This window comes from Xenopus laevis, chromosome 9_10L (genome assembly GCF_017654675.1).
Source record: "Xenopus laevis strain J_2021 chromosome 9_10L, Xenopus_laevis_v10.1, whole genome shotgun sequence".
NCBI classification, from domain to species: domain Eukaryota; kingdom Metazoa; phylum Chordata; class Amphibia; order Anura; family Pipidae; genus Xenopus; species Xenopus laevis.
In genome coordinates, this window is record NC_054387.1 from 56,498,035 (window position 1) to 56,515,726 (window position 17,692).

A 17,692-nucleotide genomic window follows, 5' to 3' on the forward strand; every position below is an offset into this window, starting at 1 on the left:
ACTGCTTCAGTGCTGGAAGAAGAGGGACAGAAAAGCTAATTCTTCCCCTCCTGGATAAAGCACAAAGTATATCTCTCCCTGTACCCAGGGCTCAAGAAATCCTAATCAGAGCTTGATCTCATAATTACTCCCAATGTCTCACCTTACTTTACACTATTCTACAGTTATCCTACAACCACTAAAACCATATTGCTAATACCAAGGGGAATATCACTGCCCCCAGTATACAGGCATGTACACAGGGGGATAACACTGCTCCCAATATACAGGCACGTACCCATGGGGATAACACTGCTCCCAATATACAGGCATGTACCCATGGGGATAACACTGCTTCCAATATACAGGCACATACCCATGGGTATAATACTGCTCAAATATACAGTTTCATACCCAGGGTGATAACCCTGTTCTCTATGTACAGGCTTGTTCCCAGGGGAATAAGACTGCTCCCAATATACAATTACTGGAAATATGTTTAATTCATCCACTTGTGTGCTTTCCCAGAATTTCACGGCACTGATTCCTGGTACGACAGCTGAGATCCTGGACCAGGATTCCCAGAACATCATTCAGCTAATCGTCAGTGCATACAATGTAAGTATCCACAATGTTCTGATCCAGGAGTGCCCATAAATTCCCTATAATGCTCTCTCCTGTGGATACTCATAAACCAGCCATAATGTTTTCTTCTATGGACATCAATAAACTCCCCATAATGCTCTCTCATTAGTGTTACTACCTTTATCTGGGAAAACATAGCGACCTTCGTAACTCCGTTAGCTCTCTTCCCTATTAATAGCATTAGCATCAGGTATCATTATTACTGGCTAGGCTAGTAGATACCCAATAATGCTCTGTCCTCTATTCACCAATAAATTCTTAATAATGTTCTGTCCTATGGTAACCAGTAGACTGCCAATAATGCTTTCTAATATGGACACCAATATGCCCCCTATAAGGCTCTGTCCTACGAGTACTAATAGACTCCCCGTAATGCTCTTTACTATGGGAATAAATAGACTTCCAATAATTCTCTATTTTATGGGCATCAATAATCTCCCCATAATGCTCTATCCCCTGTGGGAGAATTATGTAAGTTATTACTGCATCGTAAGGATCCTCTGTTGACTTGCTTGTGCCTGTTCCAGACATGGGGGCTGCACTGATCCAAGGCTGACCTACCCAACTGCCAGTCTGAGCAGGAACAGTTTGTTAGGGGTTAATTCTGGCTCAGTGCAAAGAGATAGCTCAGCTGGTGATCCCAAATATCTTCATTGCCCCTGGATGCAATTCAGTTTTGCAAATATTTGGTTGTCAGATGCCTCTGAGCCATATGAGATTCCCTCTGCCTTAGTTGGGTTTAAGTTGTTCTAATGGAGAATCTACTGGAATAAAGTTTGTTTGTCCATATTAGGGCAGGAAAGGGGCCCCATATCAAGTCCCTACATGCAGTGTCCCTTTGCACTAAACACCTGCCACATGCAGCCACTTCCTAAGGAGATGAGGCAGGGGGAGAGTTGTCGACATGAATCACTGAATGAATCCAGTAAGTGCCGCGGGCTGAGCCCTGATGGAGACAATGTTCTGTTTGTCTGTGCTTGTCCGGGCACCTGCCCCACTTTGGGGGGGGATTTGTTTTAACTTGTGTACTTTACTGGGATAAAAGCCTTTAAAGAGCTACATTTTCCCTCCACTTGGTGACATTTTCCGCATCTCATCCAGTGCAGGATCAAGTCCCCCCCCCCTGCCTTGTGCTTCAAGACACTCTTTCTACTTCCTGGTCAGTTATGGGTATCACTTACCTCCCTGAGTGGGAGGTGGGATTGTGGCAGCACTTTCCTGAGCCTATCTGCCTGACATGGCATAATTCAGGCAAACTATTCTTAATCTAATAATGACTTTATAAGAAACGTGTTTTGATAAATATAAAAAAGCTTTCCCTATTAAACTGTGTTATCAGCCATAGTCAACTCCAACCAGAAGTTCTGCAAATATACAATAAATGGTAAATGGAACTGACTCTGCCATGTGTTTGTTGAGACCCCAAGGGTATATCTAAGTATCCTTGCCCAGAACATTGTTTCCCAAACCAATAGTTTCCCTTTAATGGTTGGATGTAGATGGTTGGGGATCAAGTCTCTGCTGCCCTGTGCTTTCTGCCACAGCAACGTGCCCCCGACATGATGGATAAGCATAGAGGAGGTAAAAAGGAAGCACTGATGCATCCCCAGAATTATTTTCCTGGATTCCCAGATGGACAGTAAGAGTTAAGGATTATTTTAATTACCAATGGAGATAACGAAGTGACTCTCTCCTACTGCAGAATATCCGCTCCAAGGTGGAACTAATGGTGTCGGACAGCCCTGAGGACCTTGGCCTGAGTTTTACTGCCACATGTCAGGACGGTGTATCCTACCCAGGGGTCAAGAAATGTGGAGAACTGAAAATTGGTGACACTGTAAGTTTACTGCTTTAGAGCTTAATATTCCTGAGGATTGCTTTGTCCCTGACACTTTATTTTTGGGGGGGGAAGTCCAGATGTATAATATAGATGTATTTGTTATAAATGCATGGAATAAAATCGGGTTTTATTGTATTTAAAAGTGGCAGAAGTCCTTGCCATTTTCTATACTGAAGTGCATCAAATTATGGTTGTCAAGCTTTGGCAGAATATTTAAATAATACAATGTACCGTGGCTTTAATTTCCCGTTGGGCATAAACAATTGTCTGTGTTTGATGTCCGGCTGCAAACAACTCACACCAAACTGGGAGCAAAGAATGACTGGTTGTACAAGTGTGAGATCCCTTATGTGTACAAGCAGTTGTCTGGGACTTGCAGTAGGAGTGGGTTGTTTGCAGCAGGAAAAAGTGTTAGGTTGGGGTGCTCAGTAATCCGATAATGTTCCCCTTTAAGGGATTTAGTGAAATCATTTGGCTTGGAGTTCAGTATGTATGAGGGTGGAAGGGATTAAACAAACTGACCTTACTCGAGATTTAACATTGGAAGAATCAGATTTGGGAAGTGGAGGAAATGTTTAGCTTCTGAGTGATTATAACTTTATGCTACATTATATGTGCTACAAATAAATCATATGGCACACAATCCCCATGAGAGAGATCTCCCTCCCCTGCAGTAAATCCCCCCCCCCCCGCAGCCCTGCTGAGTCAGCGGATGTGTTGTTCCTGGTTATTAAAAGCCTCCCCTGGCTGCCGCTGCCAAGTTTCTGTGCAGGCATGAGGTCTGTTATGTGAGGGGACATGGTTCATCTGTGTATGAATGCTCAGCAGAGTCAGTCCAGACTCATGGGAACAGAACGTGTCTGTAAGATTCCTTTGGAGATGGAGAGACAGACTCCGGTTCCAAATAGAGTCAAGCTGAGTCCCAGCCATCACTATACCATATACCATCAAGTGGGGTAACTAGATGTAAGTGGGGCCCCCAGCAAATTCATTTTAGGGCCCCCAACATTCCTCTGTAGTTACGCCCCTGATACCATCCATTGCTTGTGAATGCTGAAACTTGTATTTAAGTTTGGGATAAGCGAGATAGATTGTTGGATGCAGGTATAAGCTGTATTTGCCCCAGTTCCAACCACCAGTACACCCCCACCATGAAGCAGACCCCTTTCCACAATTACAGTGGGTTAGCTCAGCGTATTGGTACCTGGACTCTGATTCACATCAATGCCTTACATTCCTATTATCAAGGTTGCAATCTCGACGCACAGGGCACCATACTACTACATTAGAAGGGCTCTATCCCCAGGGTGCCCTAGTCACCTGGGCCTCCAAAGTGGTGGGCTCTGCCAACAACTAAAATTGGGGGGAAAATGCCTCTTGCATACATAGTCACGTCCCTGAACTACCCTGGCCACTTCCCAATTATGCAAAAAACCCCATGCGTGATCCATAAACTCCATGACAAGCCCTACCCCTTTCTTCATGACCTGTAAAACACTTTTTTCAATCTTGTGGCCTTCCTCCATTGACTGCTGTACCCCCAGATGGCAGCCTGGTTTATTATATAGTGAATAAAGTACCCCCTCTTGTAAAATATAAGGATATTATAAGTTACCGAGGAGTTTCATGACCATATAAAAACACGAGGCCGAAGGCCGAGTGTTTTTATACAGGTCATGGAACTCCGAGGTAACTTCTAATATCCTCATATTTTACAACTGGGGGTACTTTATTTATTATAATACACAAATTTCAGTGAGTCATGTGACAGAAATGACATCAGAACTCACCGTTTATAACTGATGACATCAGAACTCACCGTTTATAAGGATATAATTTACAGGATATTCATAGCTTTTGTGTATTATAAATGTATAATCTCTTGTGTGAAGTAATATGAGTTGTGCAGACAAGGATCTCTATCTAAGGAATCTTAGCATAGTACATAGAACTACTGTAAGCACCTGCATGTACAGCAGCCCTGTCAGAGATTTTAGTTTTCTCCAGCACAGATCGAAGAGATGGGGATATTGGGAGTGTGAGCGGGAGTTTGTAGGATTCTTATGTGCAGACTGGAACCTTCTCTCAGCTGAAGAATTTCTGTAGTGTTATTAAGAATGTGATGTATTAATGCCCTGTGAGCCGCCATCCCCTCCCCACTTCCTTGTACCTTGTTTATCTGTCAGTCCCTTCTTCCTGTTTATTTGCTCCCACGCACTGGTTTCCCAGATTTGGCCCACAAAGCATGCACCCTTGTAAAAATAAACTGGCACAAATAATGCCCCCTGTCACCCACATGATGTAATGCACTAAGCTTACTTCTTTTTTTGGGGACATTTCTTATATAGTGTATTTGTTTAACTGGCTCCTTCATGAGAAAGTGTCCATTTCAATTTCTCTCTTCCAGCAGCATACCTCCCAACATTTTGGAAGTAAAAAGAGGGACAAAAAAATTTTTTCGGCACATAGCGCAGCAATTTTTTGACCACACCCCTTTCTGTGGCCACACCCCCTAATTACCAAGTTTGTTTTACAAAATTAGGCAGGTTATGAAAGTTTGAAAATATTTCTCCTTATCTAAACTGTGTTTTTGTGTCTCAAAATTGTTACAAAGTATCTTATTTGCACCTGTTAGCTGTTCTGGGCTCTCTGCTAAAAGCCAATTAAGTGAGAAACTTTGTTTCTTTTTCTGGTTGTTCAGTGCAGAGAAAAGAGGGACTTTCCAGTACAAATGAGGGACTGCGGGTTGAGCTGTCAAAAGAGGGACTGTCCCTCCAAAAAAGGGACAGTTGGGAGGTATGCAGCAGAATCAACCATAGGTCTCTCCAGGCAGCAGTGCTGTCAGGCTTCCCCAAGCACTAGAACATCTCCCCCCATGGAATCATAACCAGTGTCTGTATCATTGTAGCAGGGTAGTAGGATCCAGTGCAGTTGTCACATTATGCAATGCTTAGAGAGCTTTTGTTTACTAGAGAGTATTGGGAGATGTAATTTAAAGGCCACAGGTTGCATCCCAGGCATTTTATGTCCCTCTGCTCTTTCTGCAGGTGTCATTTGAGGTGTCAGTTGAGGCCAGAAACTGCCACCCCCCTGGCACAGAGCACACGTTCACAATCAAGCCTGTGGGATTCCGTGACACGCTGGAGGTGACTGTGACCTATAACTGCAGTTGCAGCTGCGCCCAACAGGTGGAGACAGCGAGCAGCAAATGCAGCAGCAATGGGACCTACACCTGTGGTGTTTGTGACTGTGACACTGGTTTCCTGGGGGCCCGGTGTGAGTGCGGAGAGGAAGAGATCAGCAGTGACGTGTCCCAGAATACCTGCAGGGAGGCCGAGGGCAAGACAGTGTGCAATGGCCGTGGCAGGTGCCTGTGTGGCCTGTGTGTGTGCTACGAGAGTGAATTTGGCATCATTAGTGGCTCCTTCTGTCAGTGTGATGACTTCTCTTGCGCCAGGTACAAGGGCATCCTATGCTCAGGTGAGTGACTGTCTCAGCACTATGGCAGCTCTAGCCATATGTATAACTACAGATATACACAGATAAAAAGTTCTGCATTTTTATTTAGTTTATATTTAATGCCACCAGACTGACCCATGTGAGTCTGAATGTGGGTACTGGGGCCTGTCCACCCCACTCCCTTTGTTTGGGTCTGTGAGGAGCTATTTACAGGCTGCCCCCCCCCCCATTACATTCCTGGAATTTGGCAGCCATGGAGGGTTCCTGGTGGGTGAATGATTCAGCTCAGTTTGTTGTTATTCTCGTTAAACAAAACAACTTTACTTAACCGCAGTCAGCTTGGATTCCTCTGGTGGGAGCTGCCTAGTGGCCATGGTATGTGGAAACCACAAATACCCAAACAAGATCACATGGATATTGTAACCCCATGGCCGGTAGATAGGTGACCGTTGGCCCAATGGACACCACTAGACACACCTGCAAAAGCCTCAAGTATTTCAGCTGGAGTCTCTGTCCCTAAGTGGCCCTCACAGTTCAGGGCCACAGACATTGTATCCATTGGTTACTTTAGTACTGACTGCCAATGACTAATAGAGGAGAGCAGGAGCAGGCTTGGATCTGTGACCCCACAAATAAGGGGGAGATAGAGCACAGAATGCTGTTGGAATTTCATTGGCTGCCATGGGCTAATAGGCTTATTAACCCTTGATGGCACTGAGGGTATAACACAAGGGCTTATATACTGTAGATGATTAAAGGCGTTGTTCACCTTTAAGTTAACATTTAGTATGCTGTAGAGAGTGATATTCTGAGACAATTTGCAATTGATTTTGAATTTTTATTATGTGTGGTTTTTGAGTTATTTTTAATTTATCAGCTTTCCAAGGTCCAAATTACACTAGCAACCATGCATTGAGATTCCCGGGAGAGAACAACATTGTTTAGGAATGTTCTGCCTGCTCCCTACGCCACTAAACTCCTGGTTGGATTTCTTTATTTTTTGATTTTCACAAAATAGTTTGGGCTCTGGCACTGACATAGTCATAGTGATCTCACAGTCCTGCCGTGCTCTGTATTATACAAGGGAGTACTCTGTGTCTGCCTCTGGGCAGTGGGGGTGTGGGTGGCTTAATGAGAAGTAGCGCAGGGTGGTATGGGGAGCTTTAAGTGCAGAGGGTGGGTCAGTTTAGATGGACTAAAACTGGATGGGGGTTAGCTGTAAGTTCACAGGGCTGTTTTGAAGGGGTGTGGGGGCAGTTTATGTGGGCTGTTACAGGGATTTGGGGTAACTGCTGGAGGGAAAACAGAGGTGAGGCGATAGCAAGTAGGACAATGGGCTTAATAGAGAGGTGAGAATGTTTAGAAGGCTTAATAGAGAGGTGAGAATGTTTAGAAGGGGAAGTACACAGGTTTTAAAGGCAATTCAGGAGGTGTTATGCACAGCTCATGGGGTTTAATTAAATAGGAAGTTCAGAAGGGGTAATTCAATGGTGGGGCAATTCAGGAGGGATAAAAAAAGGATATGAAGAAACTGTAAGCGCAGAAGGGAGAAAGTTCAGATTTTGGCTGCATTTGGCAGAGACTGGAAGTGATTTCCTGCCTCAGTAGACACAACCACAGATGTTCCACTACATAATGTCACGTTTGTTTGGCCCCAACACTGCACAAACAACAACGGTCAGGCGAGAAACCTCCATGAACTGGACGTCTGGCTCCAATTGTTTACAGTGCCAAACACATATACTGTATACCAATAGATTCCATACTGAGAGATATTATATATACAGTATATATTTATATGGTTGTGGGAGAATCACAGGGTGCAGGTTGAACTGATGGAGTCCTTTGTATCCTATTCATTTCCAGCAAACATAGGGAGTTTCTGTGCCACATCCCCCGGGGGGCAACTTTCTCCCTATAATTTTGTGTTCATTTCAGTAACTGCACTCAATTATATTCACTTCTCATTGTCTTTTATTTGTATACTAGTACACTCACACTCTACACACACATCTTACTTGGGCATTAGGCTAGGAAGAATTGCGCAATACCATTATGAGAATGCTCACTGCCCACACCCTCTTCCTCTTATTAATCCACTTGCTCCTCTTGTGCCTTCTGATACCCATGTGCCCCTGTACAGGCTGGATTCTCTGCATATTCCACATCTCCCTAAATGTATACATTGTGCTGGGGATTGGCTGCTTTATATTCTACCCACTGACAGTAGAATAGTGGGTGGAATAGCTCAGTGGGGGGGGGGGTATGGGGGGGGGGGTCTGGTGATGTTTCTGTATTACTGGCCGGCCCTTTCCCCTTGACAGTAACTTGACAATTGTTATGGTCCATATTTCCCCTGGGGAATTTTGGGAAACCTTCTGGGAAAGTATTATGTGACCCTTTTTTGTCTGGAGATGTTTGTTTTGCTTTTAGTATTGTGGTTCATCTGCTGACGCATGGGTGTCTGGGTCCCAACTGTGTCACCCCCCTACATGTGTGTCAATCATTCCTATGGAACTGCCCATTTGTGCAGGAGGTGCTGGAGGCAAAACTGACACAGAGGTTCCCTTTAATCTGAATAACAGAAATATAAACAGCAATTGATATAGAACTTGTACTCCATCCTCCAGAACCTGGTCCAGTCAAACCGGTTTAACCACCATAACCTGGCCCAGTGTTACCTGTATAACCCCATAACCTGTCCCAGTGTTACCTGTATAACCCCATAACCTGGCCCAGTGATGTCTGTATAACCCCAGAACTTGACCCATCACAGCTGTATAACCCCAGAACCTGGTGCAGTGATATTTGTGTAACCCCAGACCTTGGTCCAATCACAGCTGTATAACCCCAGAACCTGGCACAGTGATATTTGTATAACCCCAGACCTTGGTCCAATCACAGCTGTATAACCCCAGAACCTGGCACAGTGATGATAGAAAACAGTTGATGCAGCAACACTGTGCTGCATATAAAAATATGTTTATTTAATCCATTTAAAAACAGACTACCATTAGACCAAAACCTTATGCGTTTAAGACGCCCAAAATGCATTAGGTGTTGGTCTAGTGGTGGTCTCATTTTAATGGACAAAATAAACCTGTTTTTTCATGGAGCACGGTGTTGCTGCCTAAACTTTTTTCTATATATCCTGAGGCTTGAGAAACAAGGAAGCGTGCACCCTTACTCCGGAGGTGCAGGAGTGTTTATGGAGCTGTGAGCGGCTGCTTCATCTTATATGATGTCTGTATAACCCTAGAACTTGGCCTAGTCACAGCTATACAACCATAGATCCCAGTGATGTAGTACCTGGGATAATCGTGTCTGTATAACCCCAGAACTTAGCTCAGTAGCAGCTGAATACCCCCAGAACTGTGTTTGCATAATGCCATACCCAAGTGATTGCTATATAACTCAAGAATCTAGTCCCTACTTTATGACTCCAGACCTTGGCCCAGTGATGACTATAAAGTTCCAGGCCAATGTTACATTGTCCCTGTGCAGAGGCCTAACAACATCTTTCCTTCCCTTTTTGCTATTGGTACTGAGCTGGAGTCTGTAGGGTTTCTCACTCAGATGGGAGGAAGGGAGGGAGTGGGAGTTTAGGGTGAGCCCTCAGCAGGAAAAGCTAATTGCCACTAGCATTTGAATGAGTTTGAGGTAATGTTGGGGTGGGTGGGAGGGGGCGGGGTGGGGGATCCTGTGTAATTATTATGCAGGATTAGTGTTAAGAAAACCACTTCTTATGCAACTGGGAGTGTAAAGGCCTCTCTGAAAAGAGGACACCCGCTCTAAATATTGAAGGCTGTCTTTAGTCTCAGTAGGGCCTGGTGCTTAATTGCCTGTTTAGGGTCCGATTTGTATAAACCTAGGGTGTATATCCATCAGACATACAGACTACATACAAATACTGAATACTGTAGGAGCACTGTCCCAGTATTACAGTATAGCTGTGAATCATAATAAGAGTTGTGTTATATTTCACAGGCCATGGGGAGTGTGACTGTGGGGAGTGCAAGTGCCACGCCGGCTACATTGGTGACAACTGTAACTGCACCATAGAGACCAGCAGTTGTCTCTCTGATGATGGACAGATGTGCAGCGGAAAAGGCAACTGCGTGTGTGGGAGGTGTCAGTGCATTGAACCGGGGGCTTTTGGAGAAACTTGCGAGAAGTGTCCCACGTGCCCTGATGCCTGTGGAACCAAAATGTAATTTGCTTGGCTGTGTATAGCCTGATCAGTTCCTGCTCTGTATTGCTGGACTCTAACAAGCTACAGAAGGGCCAACAATCACAGTGTGAATGAGTAATAGCACAGTGCTTCAGTAATACATTCACCCCCTACACACACACAGTATTTCTACATCTCCTATTCAGACCCCTGTGAGCATGGCGAGTCCCTAATAGTTGCTCTTGTTCTAGGGACTGCATTGAATGCCGACTGTACCAAACAGGGCGACTCGCTGATAACCAAACATGTCAGAAGCTCTGCAAGGACGAGATCATCACAGTGGAGGAGCTCAGTGAGTAGCAAGGGGGCCCCAAATGTTTCCAAGCAAGAGTGAAGGGTCAGAAAGAATCTTCTTTACTGGCTGTGACTTGCCATGAGGGAGGGGGGAACACAAGGCTTGGGGTGAAATGTGTTTTCCACATTCCTTTAAAGGACCAAATTTGTGTTTGTGTATAATGAACTCCTCTTTATCAGTAAACCTGAGACATGGGCAGCAGCTGAGTAAGGGAGGTACATAGTTATATGGAGCTTGTTATCAGATTCTAGAATAAAGATAAGAACAAATGAATTGGCTTGTTTAAGGACCCCCATTACTATTGTTCTGCTCCAGGTATGTAGATAAGGAGATCATTGTACAGGGGGGGGGGGTCGCTGGGAAGAAGAACCTGATTTAAAACCTTCACTTGTTCCCTCTGTTGCTTTGAAGTACCAAATAAAGCAAGTGTTTGCATTGTTGTATGTGATTTAGTACAACTAACAATAAAAACTCCAGGAACGCCATCCCTGTAGGGCAGAGCAACACGCTGCTATTTTCGCTTCTTCGGGCGACTAAGAGTGCCATCCCACCGGTGATTTTCATTGTAGCCGGCAGGAAGGCAGTTCGGGGAGATTAGTCACCCCAAGAAGAAGCGATCTAGCACAATAGCTGCGTGTCTCTGCCCTTAATAACAGTGCATAATCAAGTTTCTTGCTTGTTTCTGTGACCTCAGGACAGTATCTGATATTTTTATACCTGGACCTATATGGTTTTGTTTAGTTGCCATATGGCTGTAGAAGTGTCTGCAAGTGAGAAACAGCCAGTGCACCCATGAATCCTTCCAGGTCTCTAACACACACACACACCTTGCTCTGTTCTACCTGCTCTTGCAACACAGATCTGTATAAAGCATAGCTCCCCTGTGCTGAAATCAGGAAGCTTGTGTGTTGCAGGGATGGGGAGTCACTGAACCCCTCTGTATTCTGATCTGACACAGATGTTTATAGAGAAGAAAGGGTTTACACGCAAATGAATGAAACCCCACATGTAGCTGCACTGAGAGGGAGGGTGAGTGAGGGGGCTGCAGTGTGCATCCTGGTGCTCAGTGTCAGATATGGGGGTGCTTGTCTGTAAGGGTATTTTTCCTATGGATAATGACTCTCAGGCTGTGCTGGCACCTCAGGGAACCAAGAATCAGTTAATTGGATTCATATCCGTAAAGTGGGCACCTGCATCCCATAATTTCCTTCTAAAATATTCTTGTTAAATACAACACTGTAAGTTTCCCTTAGATAAAGGTTCTGGTTCCCATAAAACTTTATGCAGCGCAAACGTGCCGGATTTGGTTCTTTTGTGCTTGCCAATATTTCTTATTGTTCCCACTGAGCTACCTAATCCTATACGTCTCTCCAGGCTCCAGCTGGGTAAACCCTGGGATATATAATATATATGACTTTTATATGAGGTTTTTCTTACATGGGAAAATATGTTCTTTGTGACTACCTCAACAGCATCCCTGGACACACACACAAATGAGTACCAGGAAATATTCTCCCCCATGAGCCACCAAGAAAAAGGGTTTTATTAATATTGCACATTATTGTGCAGATTCCTTACCAATTGCATTGTTATGTTTCAGCTTTTTCAGGAATTCTGGGAATTGTAGTTCAGTATCATCTGACTATCACTTTTCTTTGCTGTTTCCTTCAGCAACAGTAGCCTCCTTTGCATTAAATGATCCAGTTTTTGTATTGAGTGGGGTACTGGCTCATGATTTCCAAAAAATTAGATTGTTCCTGAATGCAATGTATAATAAGTACTGCGGCTTTGGGGAAACTTTCATTTATTTTGCTACTGAACCTTGTCCCTTTGTGTACCTGCATGGCGAGTGTATTTCCTGGTACTCATGAGCCTGTTTCTACTTCCTTTGCATGGGGGAGTATATTTCCTGGTACTCGTATGACTGTTTCTACTTCCTTTGCACGGAGTAGTGTATTTCTTGGTATTAATGTAAGTGTCTCTACTTCCTTTGCATGGGGGAGTGTATTTCCTGGTACTCGTACTCTCTACTTCCTTTCTGTCAAAAACCCAACAGTCATTTCTTGCTTTATGGCAGACACTACAGGTTGTGGATATACCCTTTTTGAAACAAGGTTCATGTCAGGATCCCTACTGCTGATGCCTCTGCATGATTTCAATCAGAGAATGGGGCAGATAAAAGAGCTTGGCAGAGGCAGAGGAACCACAATCGTTTAGCTTTTAAAAGAAATAAATCTCTGTTATCATATAAAATTACAGCCCCTTTAAAGGTTGTTTTAAACATGTAGTAATTATAACAAGGCAATATCTCTTTAAGTCTGAGCTGGGAATCCCACAGCGCTCAAGCAGTTGGTGAAATACAAATCTAGAGCCCTCTGGTTGCATGGTGCATTCCTTTTCACAAAATACAATATAATAGCAGGACGTGGAAGTGTCTGAGTGGGAACGTAAGGTTGATGGTCCCTCTGTACATGCTATGGGGGCCTAGTTAGGGCTTTAGCACACGGGCAGATTCAGGGAGATTGTCGCCTGCCAACTAATCGCCTCTTCTTTGGAGCGACAATCTCCCCGAACTGCCTTCCCACTGCTAAAATGAAAAATCGACTGCGGCAATGCACACACCGTGCTTCGAATTTCCGAAGTTGCTTCACAAGGAAACTTCAGCCGACTTTTGAAATCAAAGCTCCGCGAGTGCATTGCAGCAGGCGATTTCTCATTTTAGCAGGGGGAAGGCAGTTAGGGGAGATTGTCGTCCCGAAGAAGAGGTGATTAGTCGCCAGGCGACTAAATCTCCCCGAATCTGCCTGTGTGCTAAAGCCCTTACAGAACACACTCCTGCCCTGAGATAAGGCAAGATAAATATTTTGGGGCCCCTGTGTTTATTTGCATGAGGGTCGTTTGCACGACTTCAGCACTTTACTGTTTTTCTCTCCATTCCAAGCTGTGGGAGCTCTTCCTAATTGAGCCCATATGTCCCATCAGGAAGCTCCTGGAATGTCATGGAATTCCGATCATCCCCAAGGTCATGTATTTCACTGATTATCCCAAACTGACGCCACTGTAATCAGTGTCTCCTCCTGCACTCCCACCCATGACCAGTGGGTCTCCCATGCCTCCAGCTGTCAAGAAATCGGATCATTAACCTTTAATTGTCTGAGGGGAAAAGGAAAATGTCATTATATCCCTCATATGTATATAGAGGACGCGTGCTTAGCTCCCTCCCACAGCACTGAGTATTATAGGCAGATACCGGTTAGATGTGCCCTGTAATTGTTATATGAGCCCACTGGTTGTCAGAGCAGAACCAGGGTTGGACTGGCCCACTAGGAGGTGATGCAAAGGGGAAAGAAGAGGGAGGATGGGGGAGAGTAGGCCAATCAGTTTGGGGAGAATAGGAAAGGAGGTAGAATGAGAGAAAGGAGGATAAGAGTTCCCTGTTAGGGCAGTGGCCGATGGGGAGATTTGTTGCCAACGATTATTTGTGCACGACTACAGGAGACAAATCTATCAAAATGTATCTCCTTTGGAAATAACTGGAATCTCTGGAGGTAAAACCAACATATCACGAAGTTGCCTGAAGTTTTCTCCCAAGGCGGGTTCAGAAGAACAAAGCAATGCGTTGGTTTTACCACAGGCAATTTCAATTATGGTGGTGTGACTGTGAGATAGTGGGGTAACTGGGAGAAACTGGGTAATACTGGTGTGATTAGGAGATACTGGGGGTGACTGTGAGATACTGGGTAGCTGGGTGATACTGAGTTAATAGGCTAATTCTCTGCATGTGTTGTTGTCCCAGACACTGACAATCCGGAGGCAGCCGTATGTATTTACAAGACAGAAAGCGACTGTGTCATGCGATTCACTTACTCGGAGGAGAGTGGCAGATCAGTCCTGAGGGTCCTAAAGGAGCCAGGTGAGTGGGCAATGGGTTTTGCTTTGGGATGGTGTGTCTCCTCTATTACCCCTTTGTGTGGTCTGGGTCTGACAGGAAAGCAGCAGCCTATGTATCACAACTATGGACATATTTAGGGGGGAATGGTGGTTACAGGATACAGTGCACAGGTTTGGTACATGGCTTAAATCCTCACCAAATGTTGATAATGGCACAGGCAGCCATGGTCCTATGTACTGTAATATGTAGAGCAAACTGACAGTGATTCCTTTTATTCAGCTGCTGTGGGGAGGCAGCTTACCCTGAGCCCCAGTATGTAAGGAACCCAAAATTCCCACCCAATACTGGGCTCAGAGTGAAGCCTTATGGGTCAAGGGGCAGGGAAGAGTCAGATTGGGGGCCTGTGCATTGTTACTTAATGCTGGAATTTGGGAGTGTGGTATGAAAGGACTTGCCCCTTCATCCCCCCCCCCCCCGCATGTAATACAGGAATTCCTGGTGACAAGCAAACTTATTGCTGGTGACAAACCTCCCCCGTCAACCATTACCCTTATTGTGAAGATGCTGATCTACCTCCAATAACCAATGGCTGAGCTATTCGTAGGGTTGGGTCAATTTCCTCTTAGCCCCCATCACAGGGACCCCTTAGGAGGGAAAATGTAGATAAAATTAAAAAAGAGGATTTTTAACAGATATCGGATCAGCTGGAGGGATGCAAGGTTAACACCTCAAATTACATACTATTCCTTTAGACTGGGGCCCCAGCCTTTCTTATCTTCCCTTACTGCCGATTACATTTCTGTCTCTCTTAAGTGTGCGCCATGTTGCCTGATATATTTGCTTTCTGGACTATTTTCCATGATTTACCCAACATGCCATGTAATTGTCCCTCTACAGAGTGTGCCAGTGCCCCCGATACCCTCACTGTACTGCTGGCGGTGGTGGGCAGCATACTGCTAATAGGCATCGTACTGCTGGCAGTCTGGAAGCTGCTCGTTACCATTCATGACCGGCGTGAATTCTCTAGATTTCAAAGTGATCGCTCGAGGGCCCGATATGAGATGGTAAGATAAGAGGCATGTCTTTATATTTGTGGTAGCACCGGCAGATATAACTATTTTCCCATTGATGATCCTCCATGGTAGGAATATGTTGGGTTCTACATTGTACAGAATAAAGGTTTTATAGGCCATTGGAATGGATCCCTCCCTGCACAGAGCCAGTGATTATCAGTTGCACATCGGGATCCAACAGATCCATTGTCTCTGCATTTACCTCAGAACTGAATCCGAACCAAAAGATCTGGCCAAATATCAGGAAGAATCTAAACTTTAAAGGGGAACTAAACAGTTTTTAACCACTAGGAGCCCTGTACAGCCCCTGCCCACAAGCACATGAATGCAACTCCCATAAAGAGTATTATTGATGCTTTGCTTCTTTCTCCAGGCATCGAACCCTCTGTACAGGCCGGCAGTGTCCACGCACAACGTAGATGAGATGTACAACATGCTGAGCAAGTCCTATAATGGTACCACATAGGGACTGGGCTGAAATGGAGCAAGGCACTGACAACCTGGGAGTCTGGCGGGGCCCAGCTTATGATAAAACCCATAGAAAAGCTCTGAGCCAGTTGGGGTGATCAGAAATTTGCACATATATGGGCTCCCCGCTGGCACTTCTGCACTGTCCTGGCACAACAGCCAAGTCATAGACTCCAGCCAGGATTCCTACTGTTTAACCAGCCGGTACCACTAATGACTGGACAATGTACACAATCAAGTCTGATCCAGAGATCTTCTACTTTCCCCTGAAAGCCTTATGGAGAGAAATGTGCGGGGGGGGGGGGGGTTATTGTCGGCAAACTGTTGTTTTAAGCCCTGCTTTGGGAGTGGGGTAGGTACAGTATCAGTATCAGAGTTTGGAAAGGAGCAGAATTTCTGTGCAATCATGTCTTACTTGTTGAAGAATTTTTATAAATAAGATAAAATTTTCTATAAAAATTTGCTGAATTTTGTGGATTTGTGCCCAAAATTTCCTTTAGATTTTATATTAGAGATTTTTAACTAATTCCAGTGTGAGTGCGACTCCAGATCCCATAGGTATGTTTAGCCCATTACTGACCCTGAGGTTTAACCTCCTGGGGTAATATCAGGGGTAACTGCCCTGGACTGTCATGTTTGGAGGGTTGTTGTTTTATAAGATAATATTTGGACTTTTTGACATTTTTGTAATAACCTTAAATTAATAAAGAACAGAAATCCTTGTTTTTGTCTCTTGCTCAGAGGCCCAGTTAAAGGGGAAGGACTTCCTCATTATTCTAAACATATTGGCACAGCAGGGTACCCTCTACGCTGCACCCAATTATGCTCTTTGTGTGGGTGACAAATTACTAATTGGTACAAACACCATTGGAATCACAGCTTCCATATGAATTCCCTGACAGTTGCTCTCTTGGGGTGGGGATTGCTTAAAGCTCTAGGATCAGATCACTCTGCCCACATCAAATCAGATTGCATTGGCTGATATGGGAATGTTCAAGGCTACCCTGGATAGTAGTTTATCTATAGGGGGGGGGGGTAGAATAAACCTGCTCAAAGGCTTCTTTGTCATCTGCAGTCTTTGCAGCAATGCTGGCAGATTTTAGTTGTTTTCCTCTGTTCACTGCATGCTCCCCCTAGTGGTAATAAGAAGTATTAGTAATACTGTTACTATTTTGATTCAGATATTCCCCCCCTAACCTAATTGAAGAAAAAGCACCTGCTTGGAGTTCACTGGTTGGGGATCACTGATCTAATACATAGAGACATTGATAACACTGCGTGTATATGGGGCAGGGTGTGGATGTAAGTACCAATGAATAACTCACTCATTTGCAGTTAGTTTCTCTCATTCAGACCAAGTACATGGAATGTTTCAATTCCACTGACTGCCATATTGCCAAGCATCTCCTAGGGACTGGTGTGCAACTGCACTCTTGTTTGCATCAGTTCAAATCCCCCTAAGCTATCTGCTCTACAAACTAACTGCCCCTCAATTACTCTGCGACCTCCCCAAATCCCTGATTTAACTTGACAAGAGGTGAGAACATGGAACCAGTTATCATTTCCCTTTTGTAACCAGCTGCCACTCAATGATTAACCCTTTATTCAATGCCAGGCCAGCCACATCATGCTGCACCTCCATGCGTGCCGCAAACGAGCGCGAGTCAGTGTGTTCCGTGCGGAACTCACTTGGCACTTTTCAGTGAGGGAACATTGGCCCGGACAAGGAGTAGGTGACAGAGTAGGTACATGCCTGGTGTCCCCCAAGCTTTGTGCCCTAGGCATGTGTCTCTTCTGCCAACCCCTAGTT

General features: G+C 44.8%; 1 protein-coding gene across 7 annotated transcripts in view; it reads left to right on the plus strand.

Moving 5' to 3' along the window:
* itgb5.L (integrin subunit beta 5 L homeolog) overlaps positions 1-16,604 on the plus strand; it is a 39,731-nt gene extending 23,127 nt beyond the window's left edge. For 6 of the 7 annotated variants that reach the window (XM_041575657.1, XM_018234435.2, XM_018234436.2 and 3 more), the window contains 8 exon segments: positions 508-597; positions 2,327-2,461; positions 5,512-5,944; positions 9,911-10,133; positions 10,346-10,446; positions 14,246-14,362; positions 15,239-15,405; positions 15,788-16,604. In XM_041575657.1, the coding sequence (XP_041431591.1) occupies positions 508-597; positions 2,327-2,461; positions 5,512-5,944; positions 9,911-10,133; positions 10,346-10,446; positions 14,246-14,362; positions 15,239-15,405; positions 15,788-15,880 (1,359 nt within the window). In that variant the 3' untranslated portion in view covers positions 15,881-16,604. 7 annotated transcript variants of the gene reach the window in all.
* The last annotated feature ends 1,088 nt before the right edge of the window (positions 16,605-17,692 follow it).